At 33.4% G+C, this 22575-nt stretch overlaps 1 protein-coding gene across 6 annotated transcripts in view; it reads right to left on the reverse strand.

The window, feature by feature from the left end:
• exp (expansion) overlaps positions 1–22575 on the reverse strand; it is an 857631-nt gene that overhangs the window by 158051 nt on the left and 677005 nt on the right. For all 6 annotated transcript variants that reach the window (XR_014131199.1, XR_014131200.1, XM_081755448.1 and 3 more), the window contains exon 4: positions 8541–8613. Coding sequence is in view for 4 of the 6 variants with exons in the window: in XM_081755448.1 (XP_081611574.1) it covers positions 8541–8613 (73 nt within the window). In the remaining 2 variants the exon portion in view is untranslated. The remainder of the gene's footprint in view (positions 1–8540; positions 8614–22575) is intronic.

Raw genomic sequence — 22575 nt, forward strand, 5'->3', positions numbered from 1 at the left:
CCCCATATTTAGGAAGACGTGAAAATTGTTATCAAAAGTTTTAGCTTTTTTTTTTTTTTTTTTTTTTTTTTTTTTGTAACAGAAACGAAGCATATGATAGAACTTAACTATCACTCATTCAAAGGCATATCAAATGATGCACTACATACATCAAAAGGTTGATGCATTCTACAGTACGTTTTATAGATCGTTTTATATGTCAATACCCAACAAGTATGATATTGTTAAAGTTCTTTGACTCTACTTAAGGTGATGGTCCATCAACCACAATTATCGCCCAACTTCCTCAATATATCACGACATATTTTCTCCTTAATTATGGCCGTCATTCCAAGACAGCTCATAGCTTGAAGACACGCAAATGAAATTTTGAATTTATGTTGTCTGTTATCATCAACTATTACAGGTTGACTTATCTTACGTGGCAAAGTGTGAAGATGAGGAACATATATTTAGAAATATGAAAGTGAATTATAATTATTGGGAGGACATGGACTCTTACAAGAAAATGTAACAATGTAAAAATAAAGAACATATACCACTTTGAAAACATGAAAAAACTAAAATAATATAGCATCTTATTTTTGCTTTTGAACGACGCAAAGAGTAAAAACAAAAAGTATTGTAATCTTGAGAAAAATCTGATTTCATGTTTCAGTGGATTTACACTATATTGCTATTAAATCACCTATTATTTTCCTAACAGGAAAACGTGCTCACGATCACTAACATTTCAAGAACCATCACAGCATATCTTCCATTGGGAATAATATTTCCAAATAAGAAATATTACTATAAATATATTTAGCAAATATAAAACACTTTGAACATTCATATACGAAGTATTTGTATTTCTAAAATGTGTTTTATGGATTGTAGATATGCATGTGAACTTTCGAACACTATGAACAGGTGTACACCTGTTGTGTTCAATATGTATAAATACGGACTAAATGCATTCGACAATATTTTTGGCGTTTAACGAAATAAAAATGTGCAAAGAAGAGAAATATTCCAATTAATAGTTTTTATTGAGTTGAGCAAAATGGTATGTGCGAATGTAGAAGCTAATGCGTAGCCTTCGAGAAAACGGATAAAAAATAATTCCTTTGGAAACATAAAAATTAATGCTGTACAAGAACTATTATGTTCTCATTAAGCTATTCATTAGGACACTATCAAGATGTTACATAGTATTAGGTAGCCTAAAATTATCATTAAATCTTAAATTTAAATTTCTCTTTAACTAAAATATCCAAAATTAAGACATATATCTGTCGATAGCTCACATTAAGTTGAAGAAATTGACATATTTGGTATATTCTCATGCATAGTTTTCGGGAAAATCGAAATGAATTTTTATGGTGCTGAAAAGTCTGTCGTTCATTGAAAATAATAATTAAAAGTTCTTATTTTGATGGAAGAAGTTGTTAGTTATGCCTAGTATTGTATATGTAGTAAGATCTAATGTTAATTAGGATATTTATGAATGTTTGTATTTCTACTAATTTTTGTAGTTTCCTAACAGTGAATATATGTTCCTTTACGCACATACTATCTGTAAATAAGGATAAAAACTACGCTAATAAGCTTGAAAAATATCAAATACATTAATTGACTGAAAATCTAATTTGATGTTTATTCTTACAGATACTATTTTAGATTTTCTTGAAAATGAAAATAGAACTGCTTAGTAAATAATAGACCGTGATCCGACGTTGATGTTCGGTATTTAAAGGAAAGTTGACCACGACGTAGTATTCTTTTTTTTTTATATATAGGAAGAAGCTGTTATTTTTAATACATTATCCCGAAATCATTATTGTATTATTATAAATGTGTTTTTCTGTTTACTCAGGGAAGTGGCACTTCAACTCTTATGGACTGCGACCATGGAATTAATATGTTGTCTTAAATGCATGGGTAGAAAGAGTTTGCTTTATTGTCATTATGCTTCAGTGAGAAAATATTTTTCTCTCTTGTTTTGGAAGACACTTGATATTTAAAAAGTAGCAGCGTCACGTGTACCCTACATGAAGAAGTTTGGTTTGCATAGTATGATACTTTATCAATTAAAATTGAAACCATTTATGTTAGTAAATCTCCAGCACTTGCGGTTTTGTAGGATATAGAGTGGAGATGGAAAATTCTCTTGAGACGGATGTTTAATTGATCGCAGAAATCTGCTTCTCGTCATGTATTACCATTTGTATTCTATAGCGATCAACGTTAAAACCAGAAGTAGTTGATTTCTGTCACAGTTTGAATAGAGGGATAAGGGAGAAGATGATACCTATTCTTAGAACGTTAAATCTATCCAACAAAAGGCTTCTCTCCATCTCTTATAGTCTTTGGTCTATATGTATCAACAATCATACCAGAAGTTGTAGTGGATATTTATCATTTCCGGTTTTAGTAGAGAGTTAAGGATGTATATGAAATGTATTCCTGGGACGCTTAGTCGAATGCAGATAACCGCTTCTCGCTATTACCGCTTTCCTCTATACTGATCTACGTTAAATGGTTGATTGCTACCACTTCCAGTTTGAATATCGCCTTTATGAACTAACTCGATTTCTAACGTTCAACCTACATTCTAGCCAAAATTGGGTTTGATGCATTAAGAAAATAGTTTTTTTCTTCCGACAGACAAACAAAGACAGTCAGGATAAACTAAACTCCTTTAAAATGGTTGATAAAGAGTTTGAAATTTTGTTAATATACCAAAAAAAAAAAAAAAAAACACTTGGCATGGCAGCCCTTCGTCGGCCAGAGCCGCTCCAACGTCATCTGTTAGCGACCGGCTGAACTACGTCCAGCACAGCGACTAACACGTGATCAACGCACTGTGTCGCCCTGTCTCTAATAGGCTATCATGAGCTTTCTAGGCCTAATTGCCATCACGTATTTTGTTCACTTGACTTCTTAGTTTACCTCACGACACTGGATGGACGCCGAAAATTGGGAAACACCGGCCGGAATTAGAACCTAGGAGCATGGAGACGTGGGTCCAACGCTGTAAGCACTAGACTGTAACCAGTTAATATATGCGTATGTATAAAATTATGTTTATTGGTAATTTGCCAATCGTATAGAGATTGTGCTACACACGGTTTTATGGAGGAAGTGAAGATAATAGTTTAAAAAGTGTGTCTGAAAGGAAATGTTCGAGTTTATTCGCTACGCTTATTTTGGTAACATTACATTTAATAACTGATAGGAATTTGTAATATCATGCTAGTGACTACCATAAACTTAAATATCAATATTAACCCAACAATTGACTAACATATATTAGACACACGTCAGATGGCTTGATTACATGGTTTAGATTTTATGTAGGAGTAACGGGAAGAAAGGGATATTGTAATGTAACAAATTTCTGCTATTTTTCAAAATGAATTCCTTTAAGGAAGGTTTTGAAACTCTCAGTCTCATGAAAACCTGCTTTATTTTAATAATGAGTATATTTTGATACTATAAATTTCATGACTTTACAGTCATGCAGGGCTATGTCCACACAAAATGCGAACATTTAATTTAGTAACACGTAGTTGGTGAATCGGATCTTGAATTTCATTTGATTGTAATAGTAAAATTTAAATAACAAATTAACTTTGAAATAACTTATTGTTTCTAAACTAATTAGGAGTGGAAATAACAGAACTCATCTTTTCATCTGACCCAAAATACTTTCACTCATGCTTTTGTCACTTGCAATCATCACTACAACAAAATATATATTTTATAGGTAATAAGTGAAATGACATACAATATTTTCTCACAACTGTGAAGTTGAACACAGAGATACCTGGTCTTACTGATGATTCGAACTACTAACGAGACAACTTTTCTTCTTTTAATTCTTTGTTTCTTAAGATTTTTTTTTAAAAAAATAAAATCTCTCTCTCTCTCTCTTTGAATAGCTATGGAGTCTCCAGAAAAATTGTCGTCGTTGAAGATAATGTTATGTTGTCCATCAATTCCAGAAGTTACCTGACGTAAAACAACCAGTTGCGTAACTGATATCAAAATTCCTTTCCCTTTTTTCTTTCTTTTAATTTTAAACATATCTTCCTATGCTTATTCAAAACAGTCGTTGGAAGTAAGAGGAAGTATGTGGAGAGAGGATGATGAAGGGAAAAAAAGCCAGCGCCCACGCCATTCACAACGAAGCAAGGCCATAGTAACATCCCGAAATAAGATGTTGAAGGCTCAATGGGGGCGGAGTTAAATAAACGCACAACAGTTCTCGTTTTTAGGCGTATATGCCTATTTCTTTTCATTATAATCCAGTGTCGGTGTGGCTGACGCATTTTTAACTAATTTACTTAATGCCCGACTAGTAATGAAATTGATATACTCGTAGAATTTAAAAAATAAATAAATAAATAAAATAAACTAATTAAAATCTTTATTTCCAGGGGATAGCATGGGTTACAAATGTCCATTTACATATTAAAAAAAATAGAACCACATGTCATTTCTAGTGATTTGAGTGTTTATTTAATCATCCAAAACTAACCGAAGGTGGAAGAAAATATACAGTATAAATGATTGCTTCAAGCACCCTATCATAATTGCCATAATTGCAATACACAGGAGACTCAGGTGAGATCCCAATTTAAAATTTATATATTCCAAGATTTCCCAGAAGGAGTTACTGAGCCGGTCACTGTGCTGAGAGATCTTTTAAGTGGATAAGAGGTTAAAAATACAAGTTATTTTTATGCAAAAAAAAAAAAAAAACGAAAATTACAATTAAACTGACGCATTCCAGTGAAATAAGCAAATAATGGGGAGAGGGAATACCGGTATCTTGGAATCTGTACATGAAGAAGGAGGGGGAGGGTACGGTTATGCAGAGAGGACTGTGTCAGAGAGTAAGGAGTGAACATATATTCTTCGAAACACAATAGGAAGGGTATTATTATTGTTGTTGTACTTGTTACATATCCTCTCCCAGCTAATATTTCTGACTACGCCTATGAATTAGTCATAATAATAAGTTGGTTTATAAACAAATACATAATAGTTTATTTGCACCACACTATACTTGCATAAAATCTGTAAAGTTTGCCTTCTTTTTCCTATAATCACAAATAGTTTCGATTGAGTCTAACACGAACTGCAATAACTCTACCATAGTCAAAAAATAAAATTACATAAAATTGCTCGCAACATATTAAACAATCTGAGTACTATCTTCTCATACATGTACAGAACGTGTCATTGAAACATGTTTTAATTTTCTGCAAATAAAATTAGAAATAGAAAGCAACTCTAACTTAAAATCAACTGTTACTCGTGGTAATATAAACTTTATTGATATTTAGACGAAATTCTATTGTTTCTAATACATAATTATCACTGGTTAATTGTTGTATTGTTTATTGTTAACTTTCCTTGTCTAACAATTAGGTAGTGTTTTCGTTGGATGTGGAAACTTGTCTTTGGTCCCGGGTGGAAGTAAATATGTGTCGGATCCCACTTTAAGCTGTAGGTCTGTGCCTCATATAACCTTGGTGCTGAAAGAGCTGTTAATCTCTCAATAGACAAACTCCCTCCTAAACACAAAAGCACAGAATAGATATTTATGAATGTGAACAACAAAAACAACTTTCTTTTCTTAACCAAAAGCTAGATTCATTCTCAACTAAAGATATCGTGAATCTAATCAAGGAAATAATTAGTGAATACATTGTTATTCTTTCTTTGCTTCATTTCTTAGTACTAACGATTCTACGTTGTCAAGTAAATTAAACAAATTAGTGGTACAAACAGCTCCTAGTTTAACCTTTTTAACATCAGTGACGGAACTTTCTTTTTCGCAACCACTTCCAAAACACCTAGACTTGTGCGACCTTGTCGACTTGTTCAATTGCGAAAAGATTTTTTTCGTGTCCATTTCTTGTTTATTTCCGAAACTCGAGAATTTCTACAGACAAAACAAATTTTTGCCGCAGTGCAGGATAACCTACGTTAAATTGTGCAGTAAAATCGTTTTATAAATGCATTCCAACATGTTAAATATCCATAATGATTGCAAATGAGGCACTAGATGTTCTTTAATATACTGTATATGAGTCGTTAATATATCTATCTATATCTATCTATCTATATATATATATATATATATATATATATATATATATATATATATATATATATATATATATATATATATAAAATGAATGGACTATTGTATTGTGTACAACAAAAGCGATTTTTTGACCACTTAAATAATCTATATATGTCAGATCTATATTTTAGGGTGTTTATTCTTTGTTACTTCTGGTTCTTTTTTTTAAAGGTAAGAAACAAGACGCTGTTACAATAAGATGGTTTTTGAAGCAGCAACAAGGTACTTGTCTTTAATATACAGATATATCAAGAAGGTATTTGAAGTTACCCGTAGACGAAACGTTTCTCTTCTTGAGAAAGAATTTTACAGATAAATCATCATCATAGGTATTGTGCCATTATTGGCAGATCACTTGCCGCAACTGAGAAGCTTTTATGCTCCACGGTCTTCAGCTAATATCTTCATTTTCATGTACGTTTTTTCTGTTTTGATATTTAAATACGATCCATCAATAGAGAAATATTTCATCGACTTTCAGAAAATTTATTCTAGTCTTTTATGCACAGGCATAGTGATCTATAATACGAAAAACATGTGTAAAAGTCGTTTTTCCGACCTAGTGATAAATGTGTAAAACAATCAGAAAAGTAGTTGATGTATCTTCAGTTGGTTGAATTGGAGTTTAGGACCCCATTCAGCACTGAAACTATAAGAGACATGAAGGTACAGCTTAAAGTGGGATCCAAATCACATGATTTCGCACCGAAAATAAATTATGTATCTTTAATCGGTATACATCAGATTAAATGAAATTGAAATCGAAGTTTACTTGCTGTCATTTTCTGAATCCGAATAAGAAAAAGCACCGTGCAATTCACATATTTAATATTAACTACGGCATATGTAGTACAGTATTAATAATCATTGTTGTTATTGTTAAGTCACTTGTCTTGAAGTTACCGCAAAGAAATGGCAAATTAAAATATCTTATTCTATCAATAGCAGCTCAAATAAAACTCTATACCGCATGTGAGCGAAATACCTAATGATGAAAATACAGACAAAAGATTCTTAAGTTCCCATTTTATCATTTTGTGGACCAGGATATCAAGGAAGAATTCATCAAGAGATTTTTTGCTTACGCTGTAAGCATTATCATCTAATGGATTGGTGCGATTAAAATGTCAAACTGACGTGTGTTACTTTCAAAGCCATAATATTTAACTGCACAGTACAATATGCGGTTAGTAGAAGTACTATCCGGTTGCAGCCACACACTTTCTTCACAGGGGCGTCATTTCAGACTTCGCTTGAGAGGGGCAAGAGCACCACTGACATAAGATGTTCACGTTTTGTACTAGTATATTAGTATATGTAATTATTGTATATGTATTAATCGTATATGTATGAATAGTATATATTAATCGTATATGTATTAATATGTATTAATAGTATAAGTATTAATCGATTAAAGTATATGTAATCCTCAAACTCTTGGGGGGGACAATTGCCCCCTCCTGCCCCCCCTAAATGACGCGCCTGTTTCTCCATCGTTCAAGCAACGATTGGATTCCATGGTAAAATAAGTTTGGAGTCTGTGATGCACGGAACTCCTCAACCGTATGCTGCACCGTCTAGTCATCAAAAAAGTACTTCCCTTCCAAGAAGTAGGGCAAAATGAGATACCGGAAGATGTGGTAATGTTACATGTTACTGTCATACTAGCTCCGCGGTTGTTACTTATAATAGATGTTTAACAGTCATGAATACTTTCACAATGTTCAATATATACTGTATATATATATATATATATATAGGGGCGGATCCACGATATGATCAAGGGAGGGGCTAAACCAAATTTTGCCGTTTTATCCAGTGTAAAGCAGGATTGCAGTCCATTTTATCCAGTGTATACTTGAGCGTCAAAGGGGGCTATAGCCCCTATAGCTCCCCTTGGATCCGCCACTGTATATATATATATATATATATATATATATATATATATATATATATATATATATATATATATATTAAATTTCCTTTTGTATATGGCTTACGAATTCTGCACGATTGTACAAGGGTAACAACTTCAATAAGTGTGTCTCCACGTGCCATATTATTTCCAAGAATGCACAATATGAGATTTGTTGTTATATTTCTATTGACACTTGGTGAGTTCAGAGCACAAGATAATCAAGTCTAATAACCAAAGTTTTGAGGAAAAAGAGACAAAGTTTCTATGGCTCGCTTAAATACACGGAAAAGTTAACAGTGTTACATTAGAAGAGTTATCTACAATATCTGAATATGAATCTTCTTATGCTGTAAAAGGAGATTTAGGAAAGGCCTTAAAGATTAAGTATATCAAAAATGACCATAAATAGATTTAATTCCCTTGTGTACTAAACGCGCCAGTTCCCCTAACTACTTAAACATAGTTTGTAACAGTACTTACATGTCCTATATGCCTTTTTATTTCTTCTGTTTTCTGGTCCCTCATTGGATTGTCAAAACCACAAAGTCCAATTCTGTAACAAAGAAATATCAATTATATGCATGATATATATAGACTACACAAATTTAGACACATGCATACACATAATCTGTCATATTAATAATATTATGATTCATGAGTATGTTTTTCTGTCTGATTCAAAACGAACTTCAAGTTGTAGTAATCTATGTGGTCAATGGAACCCGGTTTCTTTTAATTACGAAGCAATGCCTAGAAATAGAATCTTATTTCTAATTCCAAAAAAAATTATCCACATAAAATCAATTACACACTGAGCATATTCTGTAAAACACATGATAATGTATTAAAGTATTTGAATTCTAAAATGTATAAAAAGAGTTCTCTTAGGTACTTGTTTCCTTTAATGAATACTTTTCTAACTTTCAATTAATTCATTATAATTTTTACTATCTCAGCTCACTATTATTTTTTAGTGCCATTGAAATTAGCCATGTGACTGGAATATGAAATTAAATCTTCAGTTTAACTTCTCTCAGTTCCGTCCATATACTAAGCAAATTATATAAGAAGACATGGAATTTAAGGAAAAACAGAAGGAAACAGAAAAACTCCGAGAATATTCACGAAAACAACGTAGGTAAGAAACTAGCAGCCTGAGATCGAACCAAGAATCATTCACATCTGGAGTCATACTTTAGATTCGATTCATAAAGCATATATTGATGATGCATCAACTCCTTGTTTGACGCACTTTGTTTTGCATGTATACGTAACTTTAATAAGAGAAATATGATTCTTATGAAGATTTTTTTTTTTAAAAGAAACAGCAAATAATGTTTGTTGCTTTAGCGCCTATGTCTACATATAGAACATATAGGCGCCAGAAGATTTTCTTCTTTTTTTTTTAATAGACAAATTAACATCAGAAATAAAACTAGTTAATAACAATAATTTTAAAATCTCTTAATGATTACGAGTAAAGTTTTGTTTATTGTGTAGACGTATAACACATGAAGTTTCTTCTTTTGTTTTTTCAGCATTACATTGTGTAAGATCTATAGACTCCAATAAACATTAAATTTAATTTCAATAAACATGTGGAGTTGATTTAAACTTTCCCCATTACTAAAAAGAGGGAGTAAACATTGCGATATTGTTTGCATCATATGGAATTGAATAGTCAACCCTAAGAAACTAGACAGCAGAGAAAATCATACTACCAAAATGAAAATTCAATCCTAAAGAAATTGGACGCTAAGGAAACTAGACAACAGAAAAAATAATATGAAAATCTAAAATCAATCCTAAGGACTAGACGGTAGAGAAGACAGCGAATAGAAGTTACAAAGTAGAACTAAATCTATGTAATTTTAAAGGAAAATTGACTTATATCAAAATTATGTCGGTTAATTATAGGGCTTAAGCAAATAAACCAAGTAAATAAATTAGTTTCACATTCACTTGTAATTGTAAAAGTATACATAATATTGTAGTTTCATTACATAACATGCTAAGTTGCGAAGTCCAAAACAAACAAATAAACAACTAACACTAACAACTAATTCTACATACTTAGTTTCTGGCTTGTATTTAATATTGTATGACTACAATTTTGACACTATTTCATTCCATTCAGCCTTTAGCTTTCTTTTAACGTTTTCACGCATCTGAGTAATAAGTGTACACTTTTCCTACGTGAGAATCGGGTTTCAATCCTGATGATAGCACAGAAGTTTAGGCTTTGGTGCAGTTCGAGAGACTACTTGACTTATCATAAAATCATAAAACCAAAAACAATGGCGTCAGAATCGGCTGCTCTAAGCACGCATAACCCAATTAAACTGCGTCATTTGACCGACCATAGACCTTCGCGGCCTTCAGCAGTACAGTTTAGTTCCTTTTTCCTTTATTTTTTGGAAAATACCTTTCACTTAATCAAAGATTTTATCGGATGAAAAAAATGGAAGAAAGGAAAAAGTTAAAACTAAGATCAAAAAACAGGAAATAAACAGTTCTTCGTCTTTTTGCAACGTTTTTTTCAATCGTTTTATCATTTCTCTTTTGGCAGTTTAGTTGTCAGTAAGTCAGTCATCAGTAAAAAGCGACAGTCATGCACTAGATGCCTTTGCAATCGCGTGTCTTTCGCACTTTACAGTTCATGGATGGACTCTGTGGAAAAGGATCTCTGAAAAATCTTGAAACGGTCTACTTAATTGTCATTTTTTCTTTTTAAGAAATGCCTTTTCCAATCGTATTTTCCTTTTATTTCTTTTAGTTCCTGGTGTAGGTTTCTTGCAAGCAAATACGGAAACAATTCAATATGTATCTATCTCAAATCGTTTCTCTTCACTTTGTAACACATAATCATCGTGATAAACGAAAAGATACGTAAAAGTAAAAACATAAATGTTATCCGCTCAATAACTGGGTATTAACCACAGAATTAAATCACGATCTTTTTAAAAAGCAAATTCCGTGAATTCCCTCAATGCAACTTAGAACAGAAGGAACAACTTACTGAAAACATGAAAGATGACTTTAAAAAAAGTATTTTTAATTGTATGGGTCAACAGATCAACATGGATTCGTCATTTATACAAATAGTGATCCTACGTGCACGGGTGTAATTTCTATGCAAGTTATCCGGGTTTGATTACCGGTGCGGTACTTGCCTTCGATATATATGAAAGTAGATATTTGGACTTTACCTTAAACAGTAGGTAGCATCTATATTTTCTTTTTCTTTCTTTTTTCAAAAAAATGAACATCCCATGATAATGCACCGGAGCTAAAAGAGACTATAATTACGGAAAGTGAATGATTATGATGGAATGGCAAAAGTTGGAAGAAGTGGGAGAACCCTGACAAAACTCGCGCATACGGTGCTTGTCCATCGCAAAGTCCACTCGGCGGGAGCTGGGATCGAACCAGAGACCTAGTGTATCAGAAGTGAGTACTCTATCACTGAACCACCGCAGTTCCATGTCCCATCTCACATAGGTTCCCGTTAATAGCCAGTAAGCTACGCTTTACATAGCGGGGTGGTCCACTGGGTCCAGATCCTCCCCCTAAATTATAAGCATTTCCTTAATAAAACTATATCTGCTTAGAAAAAAATATTAATATAAAGATTGGGTCTCGCGCTTTATCTGTTCTTTATATTGTATTATGATTATCAAAAACAGTATCATTCTGTTTTTCTTTTCCCTGAGAGTGTATACAGATTTCAGCACTTAACACTTACTTATCATCTTTTCGGGTGTATAAGTTAAAAAGTGAAATTTCTAATTAACGTCCCATGATTATGCACCGAAGCTAAGGAAGAAGGTGATGATGGTAATGAATGAAATTGTGGAATGAAGAAGGTGAAACAAAACTAGAAAGCCAAAAGAAAACCCACGCACATGGTATCTAAACATCACGAAGCCCATTCGGCACGAGCTTGGGTCGAACCAGAGACTCCACACACCAGAGGTGTGCAACTTCCTTATTTTTCTAGTATAGAATAGCAGTTATTTAGTACTACATAAATTAATAGCATAAGACTCCACCCAAAAATATCTTTCGACCATTCCGAACAAAAGTTTCCGGGTGCGCGCATACATGCATAGTAATCTCAAACTCCAACCAACAAACCAAATGAAACAAAATTAAGTAAAATCTTTGATTTAACGTACGACGTTTACGAAACATGAAAAATGAGTGATTATGAAATAGTTGATGGAATGAGTATATTGATATGACTGGAATAGAACCAGTTACCTATTGCACTAGAGATTAGCATTATACCACTGATTCACTGTCATCTTATCAACGGACTACTGCTACCTAGCAAAAATAATAATAATAATAATAATAATAATAATAATAATAATAATAATAATAATAATAATAATAATAATAATAATAATAATAATAATTATTATTATTATTATTATTATTATTATTATTATTATTATTATTATTATTATTATTATTATTATTATTATTATACTTAAGTGCCGGAAGTCTTATGGCCGTCTGTCTTTTGGCAGGTATCAGAGAAAATAAACTAAAAATATTGAAACATGGTTGAAATTTACTGTTACTTCTGGTTTTAATACTGATTTCCATACAGCCATTGCAATCCATTCAGCAACGCAAGAATAAGCTCTATTTCCTCCGTTACCTATATTTTTAAACCGGAAGTGATAAAATTCAATCATTTCCAGTTTCAACACTGATCCCCATAGAACTAAAGCAGTAAAAGACATCGAAAACCGGTTTTTGCAATCAGTGTCCCAAGAATAGGTTTCATCTCTCCGTTAACATTTTATTCAAACCGAAAATGGTAGAAATAAACCATGTCCGGTTTCAACGTTGATGAATGTAGAATGAAAATGAATGCAGATAGCAATAAGAGGTTTTTTGTAAACGATTCAACGTCTAAAGAGAACATACCATCACCAACTGTAACACTCTACAAATATTGGAAGTGGTTGAAATTTACTAGTACGTCCGATTTCAATATTCATTTCCAGCGTCCCAAGAATAGGTTCCATATCCGTTCCGTTAACCCGCTATTGAAACTGTAAGTGCTAGCAAACCATTTCAGGTTTCAACGTTGATCTCCAAAGGAAAGAAACTGTAACAGATAGTGACATGATGTTGTTTCCAGTCGATCTCAGCGTCCATTATCTCCATCCGCAATTCTTTAGCAGAAGCAAAAGTGGTTGAAATTTACTAGTACTCTGATTTCAATATTGATTTCCATAAAGCAAAAACCGTAAGAGATATCGAGAAGCGGTTTTTGCATTCAATTCAGAGACTCAAGAATAGAGTTGATCTGATCCTAACTAGATGTGGTAGAAATAATCAAATTCCGGTTTCATAGTTGATCGCCATAAAACGAGAACACTAATAGATAGCGACAAGTGATTTTTACAATTGATTTACTGTCTGAAGGGAACATATCATTACCACCCTAACACTTTAGCAAAACCGGAAGTGGTTGAAGTTTACAAGTACTTCCGGTTTCAATACTTCCGTAGAGCAAGAACCGTAAGAGATATCGAAAAGCTGTTTTCTACACAGATTTAGTATAACAAAAGTAAGTCTTATCTGAACTTCTGTCTATCTGTTGAAACCAGAAGTAGTGAAAATTTACTATTTTCGGTTACTAATCGTATAATGGATAAATCGGAAGTAAATAGCGACAAGCAGTTCTTTTGATATGGATTCAGACCGTAAAAATATGTTTCAACTCTGGTTTTATTCCTTTATTGCAATAGGAACTGACAGACATCAGTTAACTCTTTCGGTTTCAATGTTTAGTTACATAGAGTCAAAACAGTAAGAGATAATAGTAAAACATATACTTGCAAGAAATTATTTAAAAGCTAAGTCTAAAAGCTGTTTCGAAGTTCAAGTCCTAATAGTAAAGATACAGATACGCCTCTTTCGGAAATTGGAATAGATCAATGGTGTGTAGATTAAGTGCACACGTACTCGACCAAGACACGTACAAAATGTGATGTAGCCAGCAGCATGCTTTGGTCGTCATTATCCCTCAGATTCCCCCAAATACCCATTTTACAGAGGCTGGGAGAGAGACATTGTACCACATGGAGAGAAAACGGAAAATATCAAAATATACACGTTTGTGTACTTTATATAGGTGTATGGCGAGTTACAGAATTTTCAGTAGCCCAGAATCGTGAGTCAATTGCGAAGCTACTCCGATTACATTCCAAAGATAACGTATATCGAACTCCCATCTAGTAAGCTAGAAATGTCCGCCATCGGAAGCCGGTGTGGAAATTCTAGTCACCCCATCAGACCATTTTTAATAGAAACATGAACAATGGGAAAAGAGAAGAAAATTTTGCAAGATCGTTCCCCAGATTGTATTGTATTTGCGTGACGAGGATAAGGAAAAAAACCTAGAAAGATCTTAGTGGGGTTTAACTAGTACTGGAATTTAAACCTGGGACTTCCCGACTTAGAACCAAGAACCATTACTATTTATTAGGATCACGCAAGTCAGACTTATTGTAAGGTTAGTATGTACGTACGTCCGCTACTCACCACGATAACTCTTAAACGAAAGTGAATTTTCAAAATTCTTTTTTGGCAATATATATTTAGAGCTATTATCTCGGCCGAGTTTGTCAACGGAAACAATCAGTTAATATTTTACCGGTTAACGGTGCCTTACCTTTGTCCATTAACACACATGATAACTCTTGAAATAAAGCGAATTTTTGAATGCTAGTTTTTGTAATAGATGGCTAGTGCAATTACCTTGGCCGAGTTTATTAACGAAATCAATCCGTTAACATCTTAATGGGTAACGATGACATACCTCCTTCCGTTAATCAGCATTATAACTCTCAAACACAAATGATTTTTTAAAATTCGGTTTCTGCAACAGATAGCTAGAGCAATTATCTCGGTCAAGTTTCTTAACAGAATCAATCCGTTAACATCTTAATGGCTAACAGTGACTATGTTCATCCATTACTTTACACGATAACTCTTGCATGAAATAGAACTTCTGAATTTTGTTCTTTGCAACGTAGTACAAGTTTTACATCTCGCCGTTAGATGTCAGCAAAAGTCCTCCAGGGGTTGACATCTACTGGATGACATTGAAACTTCTAGTGCGTGATCCTTTTCTTTATCTACTACAGTTTATATGTTTTCTTTTTTTAACAGAGTAAATTAAGACATTAGCTTTCCTTTAATCCAACATATAAATGCAAGGTTTGCATCATCAAATATCCAGAATAATTGTTTATATTTGTATATCCTATTAATGTAATTAATAAATCAACTCATTAATTAAATTTTATTGAGTAAATCAATAACGTATTTCAAAAACTTGATATAGTTATAAAAACGATTTACGATTATCAAGCAAAGCAATGCAAGATGTGATCAGAAGAGAATATTTTTCGAAGCCTTTTCTACCACGATACCAATTGCTATAGCCTACGGGAAGGGCGATGTCTGAAGGCGGAAGGCCATCCAGTTATCTAGAGCACATACCCAGAACCTTTCCGCTCTGCCACCTGGCTCCCCTGATCACTGTTTCTTCCCATGAATATCAACATTAGCTAAAACTATTTACATAGTTTTTTAACATAAAGAAACAGCCAAAGGACCTTCCAAGGCCGTCCAGAGACATTTCAGCTTGTCCTTAATACATCCTTATTGGTTGAGAATAGATTCTTTCTTGGCTCGTCAGTTAAGACAAAGAAGTATACGCGCGTGAAATCAAGTATTGTTTTATATTTGTTTTCTTCATATATTTTACAGATAGTATTTTAGGACTGCAGTTCTTAATTACATTCGTTTGGTGAATGGTGCTAGATGGTATACTTTTCTTGCAATTAATCACAGACCTTGTTTCGACTTAATACGTATGTTACCGTAAAGCAAAAAACTATAAACAAGGCTGAACCTTAACACCAGGTTTAAATAGCTATAGTCAGTGCCATTAATTATATAAATCAAAGACTCTTCTACCGCACAAAAATATTATCATTTAACGAGAAAATATTTTAAATTATTGATTGATATTTAAAATAATTTTCTCGTTAAGTAATATTTTTGATGATTGATACTTATATTAGACCTATTAATTGATTATCGAAGCTCTGACAACTTCAGTATTATTAGGTCATTATGTCTTTTCTTGCAACTCTGACTAGTATCACCAGTGGCGTCCTTTACGTAAGGCGAACCAGTCAACCGCCTAGGGCGCCACGCATGGAAGGGCTCCGCTCCGCTTCCGCGGACTACTCTTGACGTTTTAAAAACGTTTATGGACAATTATGTGTTATTCAATAAAACTCTGAAGTTCACACATTTGTCCTATAGATAATAGGTGTATAACGAAGTTAACATTTAAAATAACCTAGTGATGTAGTTTATGAATAAAGATGCTTATTGAAGAAATATTGTGCATCTTATTATTATTTGATATTAACTTCAGAATTTTAATTAAAGTTTTGTATTGTTATCAGAAAAGTTAGTCAATGTTGTGTGTCTATGACTTTACAAAATATCTTCACGTAATTGTAATATTAGTATAAAACGTAGGAAACGGGAGAGAAGAAAGTAACTAGCACACCATCTTCTAAAATCTATGGCAAGGTAGGCTCCTACTTCGAAATCAAAAGTCGGTTTGGAAGTGGAATCGCCTGCAAATTTGACGGATCACCTAAAGATTTTACGAAAGAAGAAAGGATACAACATCGTCATTAGTTTCCACTGAATTAGTACCTTCGACATAAACACTTTCTTCTTTGTCAACGGCACTAGCAGCCAATAAAGATTATACCAAACACAAGAACTTACAATATGATCCAGGAAAATGACCATTGTAGGCAAGCTAGTTTTCTTCATTTTTCTCTACATCTACATTTCGAAAGTATCTAATCGCTTTATATCGGTTTTTACAGTATCCATGTTTCTTCTCCGTAGAGCACAATTTACAAAGCATTTCATTAGTGTTTTTCATAACATTTTATTTAAATGCGAACAAAATACGGCTTAAGTTAAAAAGGCAAATGAGATTGAATGGTGTTGATAACTTTTCTCGATCGAAAATAGAAAGGATGGATTTATGTTCGAAGCCGTTTGATATATTTTAAGTCTTAAATCTACAGCTGCATATGAAAGCAAACCTCATGAGATTGAGATGCGACCTCATTATCACTCAGTCTCGCAGTCTGTGTTTCAAAGTGTAGTGAAGTTGAAGTTGGGTAAGTAATAGAGCAAGAGCTTTGGGGCTTCGGGAATTGAACACCTTGATCTAAACTTTATATATATGTGGAAATATGCCAGCTCTACAAAGATACCAAATACACTATGTTCTCGTAAAGGTTCAGAAGCCAAATTAAGAACTCCGGAAATTACCAAACAGTGGATATGGGCAGTAACCACAACTTGATCATGATGAAGACTGATCTGAAATTTAAGATGTTGGAGAAAAAGAAGAAAATGGGCGATTTGATACAGGGAAGCTGAAGAACATAGAAACTCAAGAAAGTTACGCGAGAAAGACAGTAGAGAAGATATCACAAGAACCAATGTAGGAAGAAATTAACAAACAATGCTCATTCATAATAACTGTCCTGTTTACTACCGCAAAGGAAGTATTAGGTTACGAAGAAAAAAAATAGTAAGGAAAAAATGAATCACTAAGGAAATTCTAGATTTCATGAATGAGAGGAGGAAATTGAAGAATATTGACAACAATGAGACTAAACATCGTTATCAAAAAACAAAAATCAGATCATTCGAAAATGCTGACTTGCCACGGAGAATATAAAACAACAACGTAAAAAAGTAGAAGAGACTATTACACAGGAAGAATAGATGTGGCTTATAAAAAGATTAAGGGGATTTTAAACTAGAGAGACCAAAGTCCGAAGTAGTAAAATATAAAGAAAGAATCCAGATTTGACTGAAGCTGAAGAAAAAGTGAAAACATAGAAGAAATGTTTAGAAATTCTGTATGGAAGCGAGAAGCAATTATAAGAATTAGAAAACAATAGAAGTGGAAGTAGAAGAAGAAGCAAGAGAAGACTTCATACTCAGGTCGAAGTACGACAAAATACTATAAGACCTAAAACATGGAATCTCCAGGTGATGATAAGATGCCACTAGTGATGTACATGCTTCAAAAATCTTGACAAAGATAATCTATAAAAGATTGGAATCCAACATAGAAGAAGAAGATTACCAGTTTGAATTCAGAAAGAATATCGGAAGAAAAGCAATACTTGCATTAAGAAAATTGCTATAATTAAGAATTCGAATAGGAAGAGAAACTTACGTAGCATTTGTGCACCTAGAAATGCGATTGACAATGCAGAATGGAACAAAATGTTCAAGATCAGAAATCAACTATAAGAAGTGAAGAATAATATATAACATGTACAAAGAACAAAAGCAACAATTGAGATAGAAAGAGAAAGAAAGAGGAGAAGCAGCATTTCAGAAAGGGGTTAGACAAGGATACTCATTGCTACCAATTTTGTTTAATCGCTACATTGAAGAAGCAATAACAGAAACCAAGGACACTTACAATATAGGAATAACTGTTCATGGATGCGCTTAGATTAGCGGACGATACCGTTATATTGGCAGACAGTAAGAAAAAAAAATTAGAGATAGGTCTAAACAGTATGCAACAAGTACTTATCACCAAATCCAACATAAATGTCAACAAAAGCAAACCAAACTTCTGATATGCGCTAGAAGAAAAAAAAAGGAAAATGAAGATCAAAATAGGATATCACTTGGATTTTCTCCCTAAATTCTGTTATTTAGGGAGAAAAATAACAAACAATAACATGCACAAACAAGATATAAAATCCAGAAAAGATCAGACAAAGAATACATTTGGAGAAAAACACAAGCATCTACCCGGAAGCTTCAACATAAAACTAAAGGCTAAACAAGGTATATGTATGGAGTGTGGAATTGTACGGATATGAGACACGGAAACTAGGAGAAAAGGAGAAACAGAGAACTAAAACCTTTAAAATGTTGTGTTACAAAGTATGTTGAAAATAGATAGACTGGTACAAGGTATCAAGTGAGAGAGTATTAAAAATGGTAGGAGAAAAAAGGAATATACTGATAAATATTTCGAAAAGACGAAATAGGATGATTGAACACATTATGAGACATGGAGGAATCGAACTAGTAGTTATGGAGGGAATTGCAGAAAGAAACATATCTAGAGGAAGGCCACGATTGAAATATAGGGGCCAAATAATACAAAATATAGAGAAGAAACACTACAAAGAAATGAAAAGTCAGCCTCAGAATAGGGAAATATGGAAAGCTGCGTCAAACCAATCGAAAGATTGCTGACCTGAGATGATTATGAATAAACTTATCATTTTAACTTACAGAAATAGAGAATAGTGAATTATTTGACCTGTTGAAATATATGACCCAAAGCTATATGATGGTCACGCATCATACTTCGTGAATTTTCTTGAAGTATTCTCTTTCTTCCTTCATTTTATCATAATTCGACGGTGAAGGGGAGAAATGGTGTATCTCGAACATGTGATTTTGAGTTATAATCAGGATCGAATCTTATTTAATCTGCTCCTTCGGGCAGCCAGGGCGGAATTTAGCATTTTGGCGCCCCTAGGCCCAATAATTTTTTCCGCCCCCTAGTCTGGTTAAAGTTCCTTTCCTAAAAACAATTATTAAAAAATTATATCAGGCCTATATGTTAATTGCTTAAACATCACTCCACGATGCAATTTTATCATTACAAGTTTTTTGAGGAATTCACTTGGTTCTGGGCTTAACAAAATACCGTTAATGTATTAACAAAAGATTAGTGAACTTTACCAACAATTATTTGTTCTAATGAACTTCAAAATCAGAATGCTTTATTAGCCTGATTTTTTAAATCAATTCAAAAAATATGTTAAGTTATGGCTAATTATTTTTATTTCTAGATATTTTTGTTTTTTCTCTCGGCCGTGCGACCCCTGGGAGCTTGCGCCCATAGGCCCGGGCCTACCGGGCCTATTGGGAAATCCGGCCCTGTTTTATATGTCGTTGAATTTTTGAATCTACAGACAGCTTCTAAGCTTCATCTTAGCATAAACTCATAGATGACCTGTCCAAATTTCCTGCAAATTTCCCTATGTTCACACCATATAAGGGTATTGATTCTCACAATGCAGGTACAATCTCATATAGAGTTAGTGATGGAAGAAACAAAAAAGAAACGAAAAGCGTGAGCACAAATTCCTTTTTTTAATGATCATGTAAGAAAGAGAAGCATCTTACATGTTGGATCTCCTATGTTTGCGAATCAACAAGCACGAGTAGTAGTGAACCGGAAGCATGTTAAGTGCAAAAAATGCAAAGGAAAGTAGTTCAAAATCATTGACTCGGTTCACTGCTTAACTTGATTTATACCTAGGCACCTTGGGTGGTCAAAAGTAGGGCATTATCTTTTTCCTTTAACTTCTTTAAAAACAAGACTCACAAAAATTAACATACGAGATGATATTTTGGTCTGAAATATAAAGATAACAGCCAACAGTAAAATTGACTTTTCCACGCTAATCCGGTCTACAGTATGATATACTGTCAAAACGCGTATTAGAATGAACAAGGAGAGCAAATTCGAAAGTTTGTGAATGTTTTCGAAGAGTTTCCGTTATATGTATGTAAACATTTATTTAAAAAATGTCCTAGATAGTATAACTTCATGTCCAACTTTTGATAATAATCTTATGTTTTATTACACGTATAAGACTTGAATAATAACATGAACAAGTATTAGCTTACAATTTCAAATGTTTTACTAATTTATTTTCACTAATCTGTATAAAGGCACGATTATAGAATGGCCAAATCATTGAATAAAATTCTAATTTGTTTTATCTTACTATTATTATTTCAAGTATTTTGTTTGATGATTCTAAGATCTCCGTCAGTGTGTATTGATCAACTGCTAGTTTCCAAGATTATAGCAGAACCGTAGATAGAAATGGTTTAGTAGAGGAGCTGTCCCTCAACTGTGTATTGTATGATCAATTATTGCGTCCACGAATAGGCAGTCACATTGAATGATGATAAATAATATTTCCATAACATTGACTGCTTTGTTTCACAATTCTTCCCGAGAACTAAATCGCTGTGATTTTCAAATTCAGATATTTCTTTTTATTTATTCGTTATTTTCAATTATGAAAAATTGTGAAATTACCACCATTTCCTGTTCGAAAATGGATTGGAAGCTTTTAACTTTACGCCCCATGATTATGTTTTCTCAGTTAAAGTAGATGAGTGATTAATGAAACGGAATGATTACCGAAATAATGGCGAGTTTAGAACATGAAAGGTAACGGGAGAACCGCGATAAAAACCCATGGACCACTCTATTTATATAGGCTGGGTTCGAATGAGACACCTAGCACTTCCTTGAGGTACTAGTTTTGCCCAGACGACTAGACGAAACGAGAAATAAATATTTTCTCGTCTCGTCTCGTAAATGTTGTAGAAGTTTCGTCTTGTCTTGACTCTCGAAAACCTTTTTTCAATCTCGTCTCGTTTTGTTAATGTATATACAAAATTTAATCCTCTGATTTCCTTGTTAATCTTATCTAGGAGTTATCAGAATAGAAACGCTTTCAAAATTTTAAGTTGAAAAATAATCGGAAAAAGACCAACACGAAAACTTAGACAGAGACGGGAGGACAATATTAAGATGGATTTCGAAAAAAAGGAACACAAAGTAAAAACTAGATCCAGCTGGGCATAAGTTAGTAGAGAGCTTTCGTGAATGCAGCATCCAACCTCCGGGTTCTATAGGACATAGAGTTAGGCGGTTAATAGTTAGTTATCAGAATTCTTTCGCGTGACGAGAAGTCCACGAAGGGTGTGATATAACAAAATTGTATTCGCACAATCACTTCATCTATTTATAGTTTTTATACTGCGAAACGAAACGGAAAAGAACCGTCTTGTTTTGAATTTAAAAACCCACTTCTTGTCTAGACTCTCGTAAAGTCTTCGAAATAAGAATTGAGATAACACTAGAAACTTTTCATTTCGTGGGCATCATTATCCGATATTGATTGATCTATTGATAAATGTCTAAATATGTTTAATAATATTCCACAACGACAGCTAGATGGACTCCTTGTAAATTTATCGTTTGTTCGTTTGTTTCTTAACGTTCCTCAGTACCGAAGTTATTTACGATATGGAGCTATTTTTAGTGTGAATTGCAGCAACTCGAACCTAACCTGAACCGTGAACACCTGTACTAAAGGCAAGTATACTGATCACTCAGCCACGAGAGAGTTCTGCAGATGTATCGTTCAAGAACTTAAAACGAGAATGTGTTCAATTCCACATGTTAAACCTCGTATTACGTAAATTAACAAGAAAACAAACACAGGATTAAAGTAAACCGTAGTCTTCTCGGCTTGTATTATGAAAACCTATTGCCGTTGGATTCTTTAACGGTTTGGAA

This window comes from Thermobia domestica, chromosome 4, assembly GCF_964235325.1.
Source record: "Thermobia domestica chromosome 4, izTheDome1.hap1.1, whole genome shotgun sequence".
In the NCBI taxonomy this organism is placed as follows: domain Eukaryota; kingdom Metazoa; phylum Arthropoda; class Insecta; order Zygentoma; family Lepismatidae; genus Thermobia; species Thermobia domestica.